General features: G+C 67.0%; 2 protein-coding genes and 1 long non-coding RNA gene across 8 annotated transcripts; 2 read left to right on the top strand and 1 right to left on the bottom strand.

Annotated features, from left to right (window-relative positions):
- The first annotated feature begins 960 nt into the window (after positions 1 to 960).
- Positions 961 to 2,596, top strand: RNASEH2C (ribonuclease H2 subunit C). Its single transcript, XM_054187815.1, is given in 5 exon segments — positions 961 to 1,147; positions 1,661 to 1,785; positions 1,933 to 1,996; positions 1,999 to 2,051; positions 2,446 to 2,596. Coding segments are annotated over 5 exon segments (438 nt in total). The 5' UTR covers positions 961 to 1,005; the 3' UTR covers positions 2,500 to 2,596.
- Positions 2,597 to 2,619: 23 nt separating this feature from the next.
- Positions 2,620 to 17,027, bottom strand: KAT5 (lysine acetyltransferase 5). 6 transcript variants are annotated; one of them, XM_054187809.1, is made up of 14 exons: positions 16,938 to 17,027; positions 16,755 to 16,816; positions 16,126 to 16,194; positions 14,794 to 14,930; positions 13,130 to 13,321; positions 10,980 to 11,060; positions 9,939 to 10,013; positions 7,767 to 8,015; positions 6,662 to 6,751; positions 6,424 to 6,564; positions 5,735 to 5,828; positions 4,518 to 4,677; positions 3,877 to 3,958; positions 2,620 to 2,831 (listed from the first exon to the last, which is right to left on the bottom strand). In XM_054187809.1, the coding sequence occupies exons 1-14, from the start codon at positions 16,991 to 16,993 to the stop codon at positions 2,697 to 2,699; spliced, it is 1,623 nt and encodes a 540-aa protein (XP_054043784.1). In that variant the 5' UTR covers positions 16,994 to 17,027; the 3' UTR covers positions 2,620 to 2,696. The 6 variants fall into 6 exon arrangements, 5 of the variants coding, with proteins under 5 accessions (XP_054043784.1, XP_054043785.1, XP_054043787.1 ...); XM_054187810.1 differs by having other exon boundaries at positions 2,621 to 2,831; positions 16,750 to 16,816; positions 16,938 to 17,005; XR_008464307.1 differs by having other exon boundaries at positions 2,778 to 2,831; positions 5,740 to 5,828.
- On the top strand, positions 8,011 to 9,829 carry LOC128903935 (uncharacterized). The gene is made up of 3 exons (XR_008464308.1): positions 8,011 to 8,324; positions 9,522 to 9,552; positions 9,661 to 9,829. It is a non-coding gene; the product is annotated as an uncharacterized LOC128903935 (long non-coding RNA).
- Positions 17,028 to 17,067: the final 40 nt, after the last annotated feature.

Below are 17,067 nucleotides of genomic sequence, written 5' to 3' on the forward strand. Positions count from 1 at the left end.
GGGCATGACAGCGTATGACGGGGCATGACGGCGTATGGCGAGGCATGATGGCGTATGACGGGGCATGACGGCGTATGACGGGGCATGACGGTGTATGATGGGGCATGACAGCGTATGACGAAGCGTGACGGGGCGTGTCGGGCTGTCACGGGACGTGTCGTGAACACGGGAGAGCGCAGAGTCCGTGTCTGTCCGTCTGTCCGGCCCGGGGCGGGGGGCTGGGGGGGGGGGGACACATGGACATGGGGGTCTCAGGGGGACTCCATGGGGCTGGGGGGGGGGCCCTGTGGGGCTGGGGTTGGGGGCTGTTGGGGTCCCATGGAGGAATCTGTGGGGCTGGGGGGAGGAACGGGGGTGGCCATGGGGACTCCATGGGGCTGAGGGAGGGATATGGGGCAGGGGGGGTCCCTGTGGGGCTGGGGGAGGACGTGGGGGCCCATAGAGGAATCTGTGGGGCTGGAGGGGGGTAATGGGGGGGCCATGGGGGGCTTCCATGGGGGATGCGTGGGGATGGGGGGGGGGACATGGGGGCAATCTACAGGGATGGGGGTGCGTGGGGGGGGTTCCTGTGGGGCTGGGCAGGGGGCATGGGGGGGTCCCATGGGTAATCCATGGGTCAGGGGGGTCCCTGTGGGGCTGGGGGGAGCCATGGGGGTCCTATAGAGGGATCTGAGGGGGGCCCTGTGGGGATGGGGGGGGGAAAATGGGGCTCCATAGACAGATCTGTGGGGCTGGGGGGGGTGGACATGGGGGTCCCGAGGGGAATCTGTGGGGCTGGGGGGGGGAATATGGGAGGTCCTTGTGAGGCTGGGGGGGACGTGGGTGTCCCATAGAGGGATCTGTGGGGATGGAGGGGGGAAACGGAGGGTGGGGGGAGGCCTCCATGGCGCTGGGGACACACCCCGCCCAGAACTACAACTCCCATCATGCATCGCGCTCCCCGTCACGTTTAATTTCCGGCGCAGTGGCTCTCCCTCCACTTCCGGTTCCGGCGGCGCCGCCACCATGGCGGCAGGGACGCGGCTGCGGGTGGCTCCCGGCGCGGCCCGGCCCCGGCTGCCGGTCCAGCTCCTGCCCTGCCGGGTGGAGCGCGACGGGCCCGCGCCCGTGGCCGCCTTCCTGCGTGTCCAGCCCGGCCCCGGAGGCGGTGAGCGACCGAGGGGGATTCCGGGACCTCGGGTGTGGGGGTAGGGGGAGGCTCTGAGGGGCCGTGATGTGAGGAGGGGGTTCCTGGGGGGCTGGAAGGGGCCTGGGGGGCACCGGCGGGGCTGAGGAGGGAGCCCGTGGTGCTGGGGGGGGGGCGGCTGGGGGCTGTTGCGGGATGGGAGAGGGGGGAACCGGAGGAGCCCGTGTAGGGCTGACGGGGGGGTCTGTGAGGGTCTGGGGGGGCCAGGATGGGAGAGCGCGGACCCGGAGGGGGCCTCTCGTGGGGCTGGGGGAGCAGGAGTTGGGGGTGTCTATGAGGCTGAGGGGGGTGTGTGGGGGAGGCTGCTGTGGGGCTCGGGTTGTGGGGTGGGGGATTGTGGGGCACTCTATGGGGCTGGGTGAGCGGGGCTGTTTGGGGGGGGGGCGCCATATGGGGCCGCTATGGGGCAGGTTTGGGAGCACTGAGTTCCCCCTTCTGGTCCCCCTGGCGTCCCCCCCCCCCCCCCCCGCCCAGAGCTGTGGGCCTCCTTCCGGGGGCGGCGCATGGCGGGCCGGGAGCTGCCGCTGCCCCACGGCTACCAGGGGTTGCTGCTGCGGGAGGAGGAGCAACCCCCCTCTGGTAACGAGGGAGACCCCCAGGTGAGGCTGCCCCACATGTGAAGGGCAGAGCCCCCCCCCTCCCCCGTGGTGTAGAGCCCCCCGTGCTGCTCCCCACATCCCTTTTTATGGGGCAGCTTGTGCCCCCCCCCCCTTGCCCTACGCTGATCTCAGACCTTTGTCCCCCAGGACCGGTGGGTGACGGTGACAGGGACCTTCGATGCCATCACAGACTGGGGCGCTGATGCTGTTCCCCCCCCGGCGGGGGGCTGGCCCTGGCGCTGCAGTGGGGGCCCATCGCCCACGCGGTGAGTCCCGGGCACCAGGGGCTGCACTTGGGGGGCCAGGATGCCTGGGTCCTTGGGTTGGGGGTGTGGGGGGGGGTCCAGGGTCTGCACCTGGGTGGCCTGGATGCTGTGGCCCACGCTTATGGGGCCTGGATGGCTGGGACCGTGGGTGGAGGGGTGTGGGGGGGGTCCAGGGTCTGCACCTGGGGGGCCTGGATGGCTGGGACCGTGGGTGGTTGGGGCCTGGGATGTCCCCATGTGTGCACTTGGGGGGCCTGGATATCTGGGTCCACGCTTGGGGGGCTCAAACGGCTGGCTCTATGGTGGGAGGAGGGCAGGGGAGGTCCCTGGGCCCACACTTACGGGGCCCGAACGCCTGGGTCTGCCCCCCCTTCACCCTCTTCTCTCCCCCCAGATCCACGCCCCCGTCTCCGAGACTGAGGACAGCGGGGAGGAGGCGGAGCCCTGACAAGCCCCGCCCACACGCGAAGCCCCTCCCAGGGGGCGGAGCATCTTTAAACCCCGCCCCCACCACCCCCCCCTCAATAAAGGAGCCAGAGCCGAGACCCAGGTGACGATGTTTAATTACCGGCTGGGGGGGGTGGGTGGGTGGGGTGGGGATGAGGGGGCGTGGCCTGAGTGGGTGTGGCCCGGGGGGGCGTGGCCTCACCACTTGCCCCGTTTGCTCCAGTCCTTGGGGGTGAAGTGCAGGCACTTGGCGTCGATGCGCAGCACTCGCTTCAGCATCGCCCGCTCGTGGCCCTCCACGATGTCCTCCGACAGCGTCAGGATGTACTGGCCCTGCAGGGGGGCACCCAGGCGTCCGGGGAGGGGACCCCGACATCCACGAGGGGACCCAGGTGCCCAGGAAGGGGAACCCCGGCTTCCACGAGGGGACCCAGGCGTGCGGGACAGGGACCCTGCCCTCCAGGAGGCCCCCCACCTTGATGCCCCCGAGGGTTGCGGTGCTCCAAAGGGGAGTTGAGGTCTCCCCCAGCCTTTTGGGGGACCCACGTCATCCCCTGTCCCCTTCTCCCAACCCAGGGGGACCCCGGTGTCCGAGAGAGGGGACCCTGATGTCCAGGAGGGGGACCTAGGTGGTCCCCCACCATGATGCCCCCGAGGGTTGTGGTGCTCCAACGGGGAGTTGGGGTCTCCCCAAGGCTTTTGGGGCACCTGGGTGGTCCCCTACCCCCGTCCCACATCCCAGGGGGACCCCAGCATCTGGGAGGGGCACCCAGGTGTCAGGGAGAGGGACCCTGGTGTCCAGGAGGGGGACCCAGGCATCTGGGTGCGCCCCCACTGTGATGCCACTGAGGGTTGTGGTGCTCCGAAGGGGAGCTGGGGTCTCCCCAAGGCTTTTAGGGGGACACAGGCGTGCTGGTGGCCCCCCCCTCCCCCAGCCCAGGGGTACCCTGGCATCCACAAGGGGACCCAGGCATCCGGCTGGCCCCCCCACCACGATGCACCCATGGGTTGTGACGCTCCAAATGGGAGTTGGGGTCTCCCTGAGGCTTTTTGGGGGACCCAGGCATGGTGGTGGCCCCCCCTCCCCCACACGCGGAACCCAGGCGTGCCCTTGTCCCCCCTCCCCCATCCCAGGAGGACCCAGGCCTCCGGGTGCGCCCCCCCCCCCCCCCGCCATGATGCCCCCGAGGGTTGTGGTGCTCCGAAGTGGACTTGGGCTCTCCACAAGCGTTTTGGGGGGGGCCCAGGCTTGGTGGTGGTGGCGGCCCCCCCCTCGCCCAACCCGGGAGAGCTAGGTGTGCCCCTGCCCCCCATCCCTCCCCCCGACCCCAGGGGGACCCCGATGGCGGGGGGGGGGGACCCCGGCGGCGGGGCGCACCTTGTAGTAGTTGATGAGGTTGAGGTACTGGAGGGTGGAGATGACGTCCTCCTTCTTGATGCTGGTGATCTCGCTGATCTCACTGGGGATGATGGGGGGGGGGATTTGGGGGGGGCTGTGGGGGGGGGGGGAGGCACCCCAAGACCCTCCTCATTCCCCCCCACCCCCTTCCGTTCCCATCCGGGTCCCCCCGAGGCCCCCCCCAAACGCAAAGGAACCCCTAAAGGCTTTGGGAAGGGGGCGTGGCCTAGGAGATATGGGGCGGGGCTTAAGGGGGTGGGCGGGGCTTGGGGGTGGGTGGGGGCTTAAGGGTTCCAACCCTGTCCCTGGCTGGTGGGGGCGGGGCTTGTCCAGAGGGGGCGTGGCCTGAGAGAAGGTGGGTGGGTGTGTCCTGGGAAGTGGGCGTGGCTTCGGTCGGGAATAAACAAGGGGCGGAGCCTAAATAAATGGGGCGGGGCTTAAAGGGGCTTGAATGGCCTGGGGTGGGGCTTAGAGGGGGCGTGTCCTCGGGAGGGGGCGGGGCCAGGAGGAGCAGCCAGTTCCCCAGTTGCTGGGGGGGGGGGGGTGTGGCCTTGGGGAAAAGGGAGGGGGCGGGGCTTTGGATAAAGGGGGCGGGGCTTCGAGGGGAGGGCGGGGCTCACTTGATGGTGATCTGGGGCCGCTCCCCGCCCTCGGCCTTCAGCCCCATGAGGATCTCCAGGATGGTCTGGGACCAGTAGCTGCGGTACGAGAGGAGCCCCAGGTCCGACAGCGGCTTCTCGGGGGTCCCCGTCTTCCCCTCCACCTTGGAGAGCTCGTAGCCTGCGTGGGGGGGGTGGGGGGGGTGGCATGTGTGGGGCTGGACGGGGGCCACCCCACCCTGCCCCTCCCCTCCCCGCCCACCCCACCGAGGGGGTTTGGGGTTGCCCCCTCACCCCCAGGAGGCTCTGCAGGGTCTCGGGGGGCAGTTTGGGGGTCTCCCAGGGGGGGGTTTGCTCCCTCTCAAGAAGGATTTGGGGGTCCACTGTTAAATTTTGGGGTGTCCTGGGGGAGCTGGCCCCCTGAGAGGGATTTTGGGGTCGTGTCCCCCACCCCCCCACCCCCCGCCCACAGCGGGGTTTGCCCCACAGAAGGGGTTTGAGGTGGCTCCCCGCCTCCAGAAGGGTCTGCAGGGGCCCTGGGGGACATTTTGGGGTTTCCCAGAGCATTTGGCCACCTGCCTGGGAGAGACTTGGGGGTCCCCTGGTTATTTTGGGGTGTCTCGAGAGGGTCTGGTTCCCTGACAGGGTTTTTGGGGTCTCCCTGGGGTTTCCCTCCCCTCCCCAAACGGGGTTTGGGGTTGCCCCCCACCCCCAGGAGGCTCTGCAGGGTCCCCAGGGGGCATTTTGGGGTCTCCTCGGGGGTTTTGACACCCCCTGGGAGGGTTTTGGGGGTTCCCCAGTGTATTTTGGGGTGTCCCAGGGGGTGTTGGCCTCCTGAGAGGCTTTCTGGGGTCCCCCCCGGGGGTTTTGGGGTCCCTTGGTGCATTTTTGGGGTACCCCAAGGAGGTGTTGACCTCCTGGGAAGCTTTTCAGGGGATTTTGGGGTCCCTCGAAGTAATTTTGGGGCTTCTGAGTGGGCGTTGCCTCCTCCCCCAAGGGCTTTCAGGACATTTAAAGGCAATTTTGGGGTCCCCAGGGGGATTATTTCCACAGCCCACCCCCCCCAGCTTTATCAGAGGAGTTTCAAGCGTCTCAATGGATGTTTGGGGAGGGAACAGCTGCCTTGGCGAGGGCTTGGGGGGGGGGGGTGTGTCACTGGGGGTTTTGGGGTGTCCCCAGGGATTTGGGGGTGTCCCTGGGGGGGGGTGGGGGGGTGGAAATGCGGGGGGGTCGCTCACTGAACTCGATGAGCAGTTTGCCGTAGCCCCGACGCTGGTAGGGGGGGAGCGTGAGGATACAGGCCACGTTGTAATCCTCCGTCGACTCCTTCTCCTGCAATCGCCCCCCCCCGCAAAATCAGCTGGGACCCCAAAACCCCCCAGGGGCACCCCCAATTTTCCCTCCCCGCCCAGGGGACCCCCCCCCTCCAACCCCTTCCCAGGGACTCCCCGGTTTCCCCCCGAACTCCCCCACTACTGTTCCCCCCCAGGGACCCCCCAAAACTCCCTGGGACCTGCCCCCTGCCAAATCCCCAGGCACCCCCAAAAGCCCCCCCCCCAAGACCTCACCCTTGTGGGGGTCTCCCAAAAACCTGCTGAGCACCCTAAAATCCCAGGCACTTCCCACCTTCCCTTCCCCACCCCTCAAACCCCTCTGGGGACCCCCCCCAGATTCCTCCTGTCCCTCAGGGACTCCCAGAATTTTTCCCCACCCCCCGAAAGCCCCCCCCAGGACCCTTCCCTACCCTTTTACCCCCCCCCTCCCTTACCCCAGGCCCTGCCCCCCCCGACCCGTCCCCAGCCCCCCAAGCTCCCTACGACCCTTCCTCCCCCAGGGCTCCCCCACATCCCCTCCAGCTCCCCCAAACCCCCTCAAAGCCCCCTTTTAACCCCCCCCCACGCCCCCCCAGGCCCTTCCCCCCCCCGACCTTGGAGAAGTAGCCGACGATGTGGAAGCCCTTGCAGTCGTACTCCGTCATGACGTAGAAGAGAAAAGGGTCGGTGTCGTAATACAACGTCTTGTGGTCCAGGAAACACTTGGCCAAGAGGCAAAGGTTCTGGGAATAACTCTGGGGGGGGGGGGGGGGGGGGTGTCAGTATTTAGGGGAACCCCCCCAGGACTCCTCTGCCCCCTAGGACACCCCCTCCCCCCCAGTCCCACTTTACCTTGTTCTTGCGGCCATCGATCTCAAAGAAGGAGATGGTGCCTTTGCGATAGATCTCGTTGCCCGGGGGGTGTCGCAGGTCGCATTTGGTCTTGGGGGGGGGGGGGGGACGGGACAAATAAAAAAGGGGGGGGGGGGTGAGGGGTGAATTGGATCCCTGGGAGGGGTAAATTGTGTGTGTGGGGTTGTCTGAGGGGGGGTTAAATCTGCCCTGGGGGGGGGGGGGGTCAGTGTTACCCCGGTGGGGGCGGATCAACCGCTTGGGGGTTCAGTGTTATGCTGGGGGTCCCTGAGCTTCCCTGGGGGGGCTCCCCAATGTGCCTTGGGGGGGGGTTGGTGTTACCCCAAGGGGTTTAGCAGCCCCCCCCCCTGCCAAGCCACCCCAGAGGGGGCATGTGCACCCCATGGAGGGTAGATCCACCCCAAGGGGGGTCCCCAATCCCCCCCGGGGGGGTCCCCAATCCACCCTGAGGGGGCTCAGGTCTGCCCTGGGGGGTTCAGTGTTACCCCAAGGGGTTCAGTGCCCCCCCCAAACCACCCCAAAGAGGAGAGATCCACCCCACGGAGGGCAGATCCACCCCAAGGAGAGTCCCAAGTCCCTTTGGGGGGGGTCCCCAATCGCACCGGGGGGGCCCCCAATCTGCCTTGGGGGGTTCAGTGTTACTACAAGGGGTTCAGTGCCCCCCCAAACCACCCCACGGAGGGCAGATCCACCCCAAGGAGAGTCCCCAGTCCCTTTGGGGGGGTCACCAATCCCCCCAGGGGGGTCCCCAATCCATCCTGAGGGGGCTCAGGTCTGCCCTGGGGGGTTCAGTGTTACCCCAAAGGGTTCAGTGCCCCCCCCAAACCACCCCAAAGAGGAGAGATCCACCCCACAGAGGGCAGATCCACCCCAAGGAGGGTCCCCAATTGCCCCGGGGGGGTCCCCAATCCGCCTTGGGGGGTTCAGTGTTACCCCAAGGGGTTCAGTGCCCCCCCAAACCACCCCACGGAGGGCAGATCCACCCCAAGGAGAGTCCTCAGTCCCTTTGGGGGGGTCCCCAGTCCCCCCGGGGGGGTCCTTAATGGTCGGGGGGGGGTCCCAAGGGTGGCGGGGGGGTCCCTACCAGGTGTCGCTGGAGGCAGCGCAGGCTGTGGCCGTACTTGAGGCAGAACTCGCAGAGGTAGAGGACGGGCAGCGCCGTCAGCTCCTGGGGGTAGGGGGAGAAGTACCAGGGCTTGAGGCGGTGCCGCCCCAGCTCGATGCACTCGATGTTCTTCATGCGGGTGACGATGTCGTCGTGGCTGCGGTCCGACACCAGGCTGCCCGTCATCCGCGGCGCCGAGGGGGCTCCGTCCGACGAGTCTTGGGAGTCCTGGGTCGGGGGAGGAGGGGGTGGAAATCGGGGTTACCCCCGTCCCTGAGACCTTCCTGCCCACCTGAGCCGCGCTTCTGCCTCAGTTTCCCCGCTTTAAGGTTGGTTTCGTTCCCTTCTCTTCCTCTGGGTCCCCTCTCCTGCCTCAGTTTCCCCATTTCCAGGCTCCTTTTCCCCATTCCTGCCCCAGTTTCCCCAGTTTAAGGTGAGTTTTTCTCCTTTCTCGGCCCCGTTTCCTCTCTCCTGCCCCAGTTTCCCCATTTCCAGAGTGTTTCTGCTCTCCCCTGCCCCAGTTGCCCCAGTTTAAAGGTGGGTTTCCTGTTTTTTCTGGCCTCGTCTCCCCTCTCCTGCCCCAGTTTCCCCAGTTTAAGGCTGTTTCTCCCCTTTCCTGCCCCAGTTTCCCCAGTTTAAGGTTGGTTTCCTTCCTTTTCCTTTCTCTGGTTCCCCTCTCCTGCTCCAGTTTCCCCATTTCCAGGGTGTTTCTCCTCTCTCCCGCCCCAGTTTCCCCGGTTTAAGGTTGGTTTTCATCCTTTTTCTGGTGCCATTTCCCCTCTCCTGCCCCAGTCCCCCCAGTTTAAGGCTGTTTCTCCCCTTTCCTGCCCCAGTCCCCCCAGTTTAAGGCTGTTTCTCCCCTTCCCTGCCCCAGTTTCCCCAGTTTGAGGCTGTTTCTCCCCTTTCCTGCCCCAGTTTCCCCAGTTTAAGGCTGTTTCTCCCCTCTCCTGCCCCAGTCCCCCCAGTTTAAGGCTGTTTCTCGCCTTCCCTGCCCCAGTTTCCCCAGTTTAAGGCTGTTTCTCGCCTTCCCTGCCCCAGTTTCCCCAGTTTAAGGCTGTTTCTCCCCTTTCCTGCCCCAGTTTCCCCAGTTTAAGGTTGGTTTCCTTCCTTTTCCTTTCTCTGGTTCCCCTCTCCTGCTCCAGTTTCCCCATTTCCAGGGTGTTTCTCCTCTCTCCCGCCCCAGTTTCCCCGGTTTAAGGTTGGTTTTCATCCTTTTTCTGGTGCCATTTCCCCTCTCCTGCCCCAGTCCCCCCAGTTTAAGGCTGTTTCTCCCCTTTCCTGCCCCAGTTTCCCCAGTTTAAGGCTGTTTCTCCCCTTTCCTGCCCGTTTCCCCAGTTTGAGACTGTTTCTCCCCTTTCCTGCCCCAGTTTCCCCAGTTTAAGGCTGTTTCTCCCCTCTCCTGCCCCAGTCCCCCCAGTTTAAGGCTGTTTCTCCCCTTTCCTGCCCCAGTTGCCCCAGTTTAAGGTTGGTTTCCTTCCCTTTCCTTTCTCTGGTTCCCCTCTCCTGCTCCAGTTTCCCCATTTCCAGGGTGTTTCTCCTCTCTCCCGCCCCAGTTTCCCCGGTTTAAGGTTGGTTTTCATCCTTTTTCTGGTGCCACTTTCCCTCTCCTGCCCCAGTTCCCCCAGTTTAAGGCTGTTTCTCCCCTTTCCCGCCCAAGTTTCCCCACTTTAAGGTAGGTGAAGTTTTTTTCCTGGCCCCGTTTCCCCTCTCCTGCCTCAGTTTCCCCGTTTCCAGGGTGTTTCTCCTCTCTCCGCCCCAGTTTAAGGTAAGTTTCCTCCTTTCTCTGGTCTCGTTTCTCCTTTCCTGCCCCAGTTTCCCCAGTTTAATGTTGGTTTCCCTCCTTTTTCTTCTCATTTCCTCTTTCCTGCCTCAGTTTCCCCATTCCCAGGGTGTTTCTCCTCTCTCCCGCCCCAGTTTCCCCAGTTTAAAGGTGGGTCTCCTCCTGTTTCTGCCCTTCTTTTCCCCTCTCCTGCCTCAGTTTCCCTATTTCCAGGCTCTTTTTCCCCCCTCTCCTGCCTCAGTTTCCCCGTTTCCAGGCTGTTTCTCCCCCCGTCCCCCACCCTCTTTGCCCCCGGCCCATGGGAGCTGGGCAGCCCCATCCCCCCAGTGTCCCCCCCTGCCTCCATGTCCGCCCCCCCGTGTCCCCCCCACCTCGTCGGTGCCCAGACAGGCCGATTTCCTCTTGCGTCCCGGCTGGGCGGCCACTGCCCGGCGAGCGGAGCCGTTCTGCAACGAGGGGGGGTCAGCAACGTCCCCGCCACCCCCCCCACCCCCCAGGGCCTGGGGACCCCCCCAGTGGCCCTAAGACCCCCCCACCTCCCAGAGGGGCCAGAGAACCCCCCCAGGGCTTGGGGAGCCCCTGCCAGGGACGGCCCCCCCTGCCCCCGGGTTTGGGGACCCTCCCAAGGGATGGGAGCCCCTCCCCAGGAGTCAGGGGACCCCCCCCAGGGTTTGGAGACACCCCAAAGTACTGGGGACAACCCCCCCCCAGCAGTCAGCCCCCCCGCCAAGGCACAGGCAACCCCCCGAGGGAGTGTGTTCGGGGGCTACTGGGAGGGCTGGGGGGGGTTACTGGGAAGGGGGGGTTGCTGGGAGGGGTTACTGGGAGGGCTGGGGGGGGCTACTGGGAAGGGGGGGTTACTGGGAGGGCTGGGAGGGTTACTGGGAGGGGTTACTGGGAGGGCTGGGGGGGGTTACTGGGAGGGGGGGGTTACTGGGAGGGGTTACTGGGAGGGCTGGGGGGGGGCTACTGGGAAGGGGACCGTTGCTGGGAGGGGTTACTGGGAGGACTGGGGTGGGTTATGGGGAAGGGGGGGTTACTGGGAGGACTGGGGGGGGTTATTGGGAAGGGGGGGGGGTACTGGGAAGGGGGAGGGGGTGCTCCTAAGGGGCACTTGTGTTAATAAGCGGTTACTGAGCAATTAGTGTTTGGTTACTGGTGTTACTGGTTAGTTACTGGTGTTACTGGTTGGGTACTGGTTAGTTACTGCTGCTTCCAGTTAGTGAGTCGTTGGTTACTGGTTGTTTACTGGTGTTACTGGGTGTTTTATCGTTTTTCCCGAGAGGCTACTGGTTTTACGGGGCAGTACTGGGGAACGATTGGTGTGACTGGGATTGTCCCAGTTGCTACTGGTGCGAACGCGAGGTCGCCACCGGCCGCGTACTGGTGTTACTGGGAAGCCCCGCGCTCACCTGGGGGAAGACGGAGGCCTGCGAGGTCTCGGTGGCGGCGGGGACGGGGGTGGCGGGTGACACCACCTCCACCTTCCGCTTCTGCAAGGACACCAGTCGGTCCCTCCCAGTCCCTCCCAGTAAGGCCCAGCCCTGCTGCTGGGAGGGCAACTGGGAGCAGGAAGAGGCTCTGTTGCCCCTCCTCAGTGCTCCCAGTACCACCCCAGTGCTCCCAGTATCACCCCGGCAGCCCCCCCCCCGGTGCTCCCGGTAGCCCCTGGGTGTCCCCAGTATCACCCCAGTGCTCCCAGTATCACCCCAGCAGCACCCCCCCGGTGCTCCCGGTAGCCCCTGGGTGTCCCCAGTATCACCCCAGTGCTCCCAGTATCACCCCAGCAGCCCCCCCCCCGGTGCTCCCGGTAGCCCCTGGGTGTCCCCAGTATCATCCCAGTGCTCCCAGTAGCCCCTAGAGGTCCCCAGTATCATCCCAGTGCTCCCAGTATCACCCCAGCAGCCCCCCCCGGTGCTCCTGGTAGCCCCTGGGTGTCCCCAGTATCACCCCAGTGCTCCCAGTATCACCCCAGCAGCCCCCCGGTGCTCCTGGTAGCCCCTGGGTGTCCCCAGCAGCCCCCCCAGTGCTCCCAGTATCACCCCAGCAGCCCCCCCAGTGCTCCCAGTATCGCCCCAGTAGTCCCTAGAGGTCCCAGCAGCCCCCCCACACACCCCCAGTGCTCCCAGTATGGCCCCAGCACAGCCACGGGGATGGGGACACCTGGCCGGGGAATGGGGGGAGCGGGGGCCGTGGGGACAGTGATGGGGACACTGGGGTGCTGGGGAGGGACACGGTGGGGGGGGGACCATGGGGACAGAGACCTAAGGGGGATGGGGACAGACCCAGGGACCAAGTGGGGACGGGGACAGCAGAGGGGACCGGGACGGGCACAATGATGGGGACCCTTTGGGGACGGGGACAGGGACAGGGACCCACTGGGGACAAAACCAGGCACCCGCTGGGGACAGGGACGGTGACGGGGACCCGTTGGGGACAGGGACGGTGATGGGGACCCCTTGGGGACAGGGACCATTTGGGGACACGGATGGGGACCAGTTGGGGGACAGGGACCTGTTGGGGACAAAACCAGACACCCGCTGGGGACAGGGACGGTGATGGGAACCCTTTAGGGTCGGGGACAGTGACCCGTTGGGGACAAGAACCCCTTGGGGACAAAACCAGGGACCTGTCAGGGACAGGGACAATGGCAGGGACCCTTTGGGGACAGGGATGGGGACCCATTAGGGACAAAACCAGACACCCGCTGGGGACAGAGATGGTGATGGGGACCCGTTGGGGACAGGGACCCACCGGGGACAAGAACCCCTTGGGGACAAAACCAGGGGACCCGTTGGGGACAGGGACCCTTTGGGGACAGGGATGGGGACCCATGGGGGACAAAACCAGATACCACTGGGGACAGAGATGGCGATGGGGACCCATTGGGGACAGGGACAGTGACCCATTGGGGACAAGAACCCCTTGGGGACAAAACCAGGGACCTGTTGGGGACAAGTTCAGTGACAAGGACCCACTGGGGACAAAACCAGGCACCCACTGGGGACAGGGACCCGTTGGGGACAGGGACGGGGACCCGCTGGGGACAGGGACCTGTTGGGGACAAAACCAGGCACCCATTGGGGACAGGGACAGTGATGGGGACCCGTTGGGGACAGGGACGGGGACGGTGATGGGGACCGTTTGGGGACAGGGACCGTTTGGGGACAGGGATGGTGACCCATGGGGGACAAAACCAGACACCACTGGGGACAGAGATGGTGATGGGGACCCATTGGGGACAGGGACAGTGACCCACTGGGGACAGGGGCGGGGACCCACTGGGGACAAGAACCCCTTGGGGACAAAACCAGGGACCTGTTGGGGACAAGTTCAGTGACAAGGACCCGCTGGCGACAGGGACCCGCTGGGGACAGGGACCTGTTGGGGACAGGGACGGTGACGGGGACCCGTTGGGGGACAGCGATGGTGACAAAGCCCCTCCAGAACCAGGGGCTGCCATGACGGGGGGGGGGGATGGGACCGGGGGCGGGGGAAGGGGGGGCCACCACGGGACCTGTCAGGGGACGCCCTGGGGACAGGTGGGGACCCTGGGGGTTACCGTGGGGCGCTGGCCGCCGGGCGGGGGGGCCGGGGGGGGCTCGGCCTCGCTCTCCTTGGGCAGGTGAAAGCGAAGGGTGATCTGAACCGGCACCGGCACCGTCCCTGTCCCCGGCCCCGGTGGCCCCGGTGGCCCCGGCAAGCTCTTCCCGCTGGCGGGGGCCGCCGGCAGCGCCAGGTCCAGGCTCTTCCTCTGCGCCGGGAGGAAGAGGAGGCGTTTAGGGGGACGTGGGGGGACGCGGGGACGAAGCCACCGCGTGGCTTTGGGGACAAACCCAAGGGCGGTGGCCCCCCCCGAGCCGGGAATCCCCTCCCCACCCCCGCCCCTGCCGCTTTGTCCCCGGTGGATCCCCGGTGTCCCTTCCCTGGGTGGCAGGGATGTCCCCAAGGTCCCCTAAGGGGGGGTTGGGGATGTCCCCGAGGTCCCATAAGGGTCCCCAAGGTCCCACAGAGGGGTGGGGGATGTCCCCAAGGGTGTGGGGTGGCCCCCGGGGGGGGTGGTGGTGGTGGGGGGGGTGTCTGGGGATGTCCCTTGGGTCTGGGTGTCACCACCACCCCCTCCCAGGGGTGTCCCCAGGGTTGGGGGTGACATGGGGGTGGCCCTTGACTCTGGGTGTCCCCAACAGCTCCTGGTGTCCCCACGGGACCCGGGAATGTCCCCCCCGCCACGGGGGGAGGCTGGGCGTCCCCACTCCCCCCCCGAGGGAGTCTGGGGGACGTCCCTCGGCTCCGAGTCTGTCCCCAATGGCTCCGGGTGTCCCCTCCTGGCTCCAGGGCTGTCCCCTGGCCATCGCGTCCCCACGGGGCCGTCCCCTGTCCCTGGTGTGTGTCCCCAGGGCTGGCTCCTGTCCCCACGCTGTCCCTCGTCCCTGATGCGTCGTGTCCCCCCCCCCCCGCGCTGTCCCATCCCTGGTGTCCCTCTGGGATTGTCTCCCGTCCCTGGCGTACCCTCCCCAAGGCTGTCCCTTGTCCTTACGCTGTCCCCTGTCCCTGGGGTGTCTCCCTAGGGCTGTCCCCACTGTCCCCACACGGCTGTCCCCTGTCCTCACGCTGTCCCTCGTCCCGAGTATTTGCCTCCCTGGGGCTGTTCCCGGTCACTGCTGTGTGTCCCCAGGACTGTCCCCGTGCTGTCCCTGGTGTCCCCCCAAGGCTGTCCCCTGCCGCCACACTTCCCTGTCCTACTGCGTGTCCCCAAGGCTGTCCCCTGACCCCGCTGTCCCCCCTGTGCTGTCCCCTACCCCTCGCTGTCCCCTGTGCTTAGTGTCCCCCTGTGACAGTGCACAGTCCCCACGCTGTCCCTTATCCCTCGTACGTGTCCCCAGTGCTGTCCCTGGTGTCCCCCCCACGGCTGTCCCCATAGCTCCCCACGGCTGTCCCCATGCTGCCTCTGGTGTCCCCCCACATCTGTCCCCTGTCCCTGGTGTCCCCTACAGCCCCCCCCCCAGCTGTCCCCTGTCCCCACGCTGTCCCTGGTGTCCCCTCAAGTCCGTCCCCTGTCCCTGGTGTCCCCCAGGGCCACTTTCTGTCCCCATCTCCCCTCCATCTCTCGCCCCAAACTACAACACCCCTCCCCAGATCGCCCCCCGCCCCGGCCCCCTCTCCCCGGGACCTGTCCCTCCGCCATGTCCCCAAGCCGCCCCCGATGTCCCCAAGCTGTCCCCTCACCGGGTCACGCTCAGGGGAGCCGGGCCGGGAGCCGGGCAGCCCGTTCTTGGTGGGCGTCTTGGCCTCCTTCCGCGGCACCTGCACCCGCTTCAGGTCCAGCCGGTCGTGGGTCACCCATTCGTCCAGCCGCTTGTTGACTGGGGACACCGGGGAGGGGGCACAGGGTGACGATGGCACCCCCATGTCCCCCCATAGCTCCTTCCTGGGTCCGCCCCCCCCCCCCCCATAGCCCTTCTGCATCCCCTCTGTGTCCTACTGCAGCCCCTCCACGTCCCCACCCTGCTCTGGGGACACTGGGAGGGACACATGGGGGTGACAGGAGGTTGCTGGCACCTCTAGGACCCCCCCCCCCCCATGTCCCCTTCGTGTCCCCCCATAGCCCCTCCGTGTCCCCGCCCCACTCTTGGGGACACCAAGGGACACACATACGAGGTGACAGGGGGGGAACGGTCACCGCTAGAACACCCCCATGTCCCCTTTGTGTCCCCACCCCACTCCTGGGGACACCAAGGAACATTGAGGGGGTCACATGGGGTGACAGGATGGGAACTGTCACCCCCAGAACCCCCCCCGTCCCCTCCATGTCCCTCCCACAGCCCCTGGATGTCCCTTCTGCGTCCCCTTGTAGCCCCTCCACGTCCCCACCCCACTCCTGGGGACACTGGGGGGGACAGCGGGTGACAGAGGGGAGGCACTGGCGTCCCCAAGCCCCCTCTTTGTCATCCGTCCCCCCCCCCAGCCCCTCCATGTCCCTCTGCAGCCTCTCTGTGACCCTGCCCTGCTCTTGGGGACACTGGGGGGGTGTCAGTGGCACCCCCCAGTCCCCCATAACCCTGCCACGTCCCCTCCGTGTCCGCCCTGAAGCCCCTCCATGACCTTGTCCCACGTGGGGGGGGGACACTCAGGGTGACGGCAGTGGGGGTGCTGGCAGCCCCCAGCCTCCCCATAACACCTCTATAGCCCCCCCCCATGTCCCCTCTGTGTCCCCCCCCCATAGCCCCCTGCCCCTGAGGACACTAAGTGGGGGGGCACAGGGTGACAAAAGGGGTGGTGCCACCCTCAGGGCCATACCCCCCCCCCCCCCATAGTCCCTCCGTGTCCCCACCCCACCCTTGGGAACACTGTGGGGGGGACACACAGAGGGCGATGGGGGGGGGTGTGTGCTGACACCCCATGCCGCCCCCCGTAGCCCCTCTGTGTCACCCTGCAGCCGCTCTGTGTCCCCACCCTGCCCTTGGGGACACAAGGGGGGAGGGGGGGTGTGCCCCCTCCGTCCCCGTGTCCTCCCCCCCGTGTGTGTCCCCCCCGTGTCCCCGTCCCCCCCCCACTCACAGTCGATGTAGTGGACGTAAAACAGCTTTCTCCCGCTGATGTCCTTCACGCTCAGGATCTCGGCCAGCGCTGGGGCCGGGGAGGGGGTGTCACCACCCCCCTTTTGGGGACAATCCCCCCCCTCCCCCCCCGGGGACACCCAAAACCCCCTTGGGAACCCCCCCCGACACCCCCCCTCCCCAGCCTGGGCTGTGCCCCAAACCCCCCTCTTGCCCCCCAGAATGTCCCCCACCCCCAAACGTCCCCAAACAGCCCTGGGGACCCGGCGGTTCCCCCCCCCGGCCCTCCCCAAAACCCCCTGATCCCCCCTGCCCCAGGCCCCGCCCATCCCCTGCAGACCACGCCCCCTCTCCAAAGCCCCGCCCCTCTCCAAAGCCCCGCCCCTCCTCACCGATCCCCCCCCCCTCCCCTCCTTCCCTCTCCAGGCCCCGCCCCTCCCTCTCCACCCGGGCCCCGCCCCTTCTCCCAGGCCCCGCCCCTTCTCCCAGCCACTCAGGCCCTGCCATCGTCTCACAAGCCCCGCCTCCTCCCTTCGCGCCACCCCGCCCCTCCGCGCAAGCCACGCCCCCTTCCCCCGCCCCTCCGTCCAGCCCCCGCCCCCTCCAAGCCCCGCCCCCCGCTCACGCCACTCATCCTCGTTGTCCTGGTTACGGCGCAGGACGGGCAGGCGGCAGCCCTCGGACACCTCCCCCTGCCGGGTCGGTGGGGGGGGAAGGGGGGCAGCGTCAGCCCAGGAGGGTCCGGGGAGACCCGAGGGATCCCCCCGGCCCGGGGAGGGTCCCCGTTTGCCCCCTCCCCGCCCCCCAACTCACCACCTCCGCCATTCTCCCGGCCTCCGCTTCCGGGCCGCCGGACCCACTTCCGGCATTTGGCCCCCGCCCCTTCCTGCTCCTCCGGGGGAAGCGAGGGGAGGCCACGCCCCCTTTCTCCCCGCCCCCCCCC

Source organism: Rissa tridactyla, unplaced genomic scaffold, assembly GCF_028500815.1.
Source record: "Rissa tridactyla isolate bRisTri1 unplaced genomic scaffold, bRisTri1.patW.cur.20221130 scaffold_765, whole genome shotgun sequence".
NCBI lineage: Eukaryota > Metazoa > Chordata > Aves > Charadriiformes > Laridae > Rissa > Rissa tridactyla.

Bases quoted from the DNA above. Each gene is read 5' to 3' on its own strand.
- KAT5 (XM_054187809.1), bottom strand. From the start codon at position 16,993: ATGCCGGAAGTGGGTCCGGCGGCCCGGAAGCGGAGGCCGGGAGAATGG. The intron at 10,014-10,979 runs GTGAGCGCGGGG...CCCTCGTTGCAG, and splicing joins AGGCCTCCGTCTTCCCCCAG to AACGGCTCCGCTCGCCGGGC. The intron at 3,959-4,517 runs GTGAGCCCCGCC...CATCATCCCCAG, and splicing joins CGGCCCCAGATCACCATCAA to TGAGATCAGCGAGATCACCA.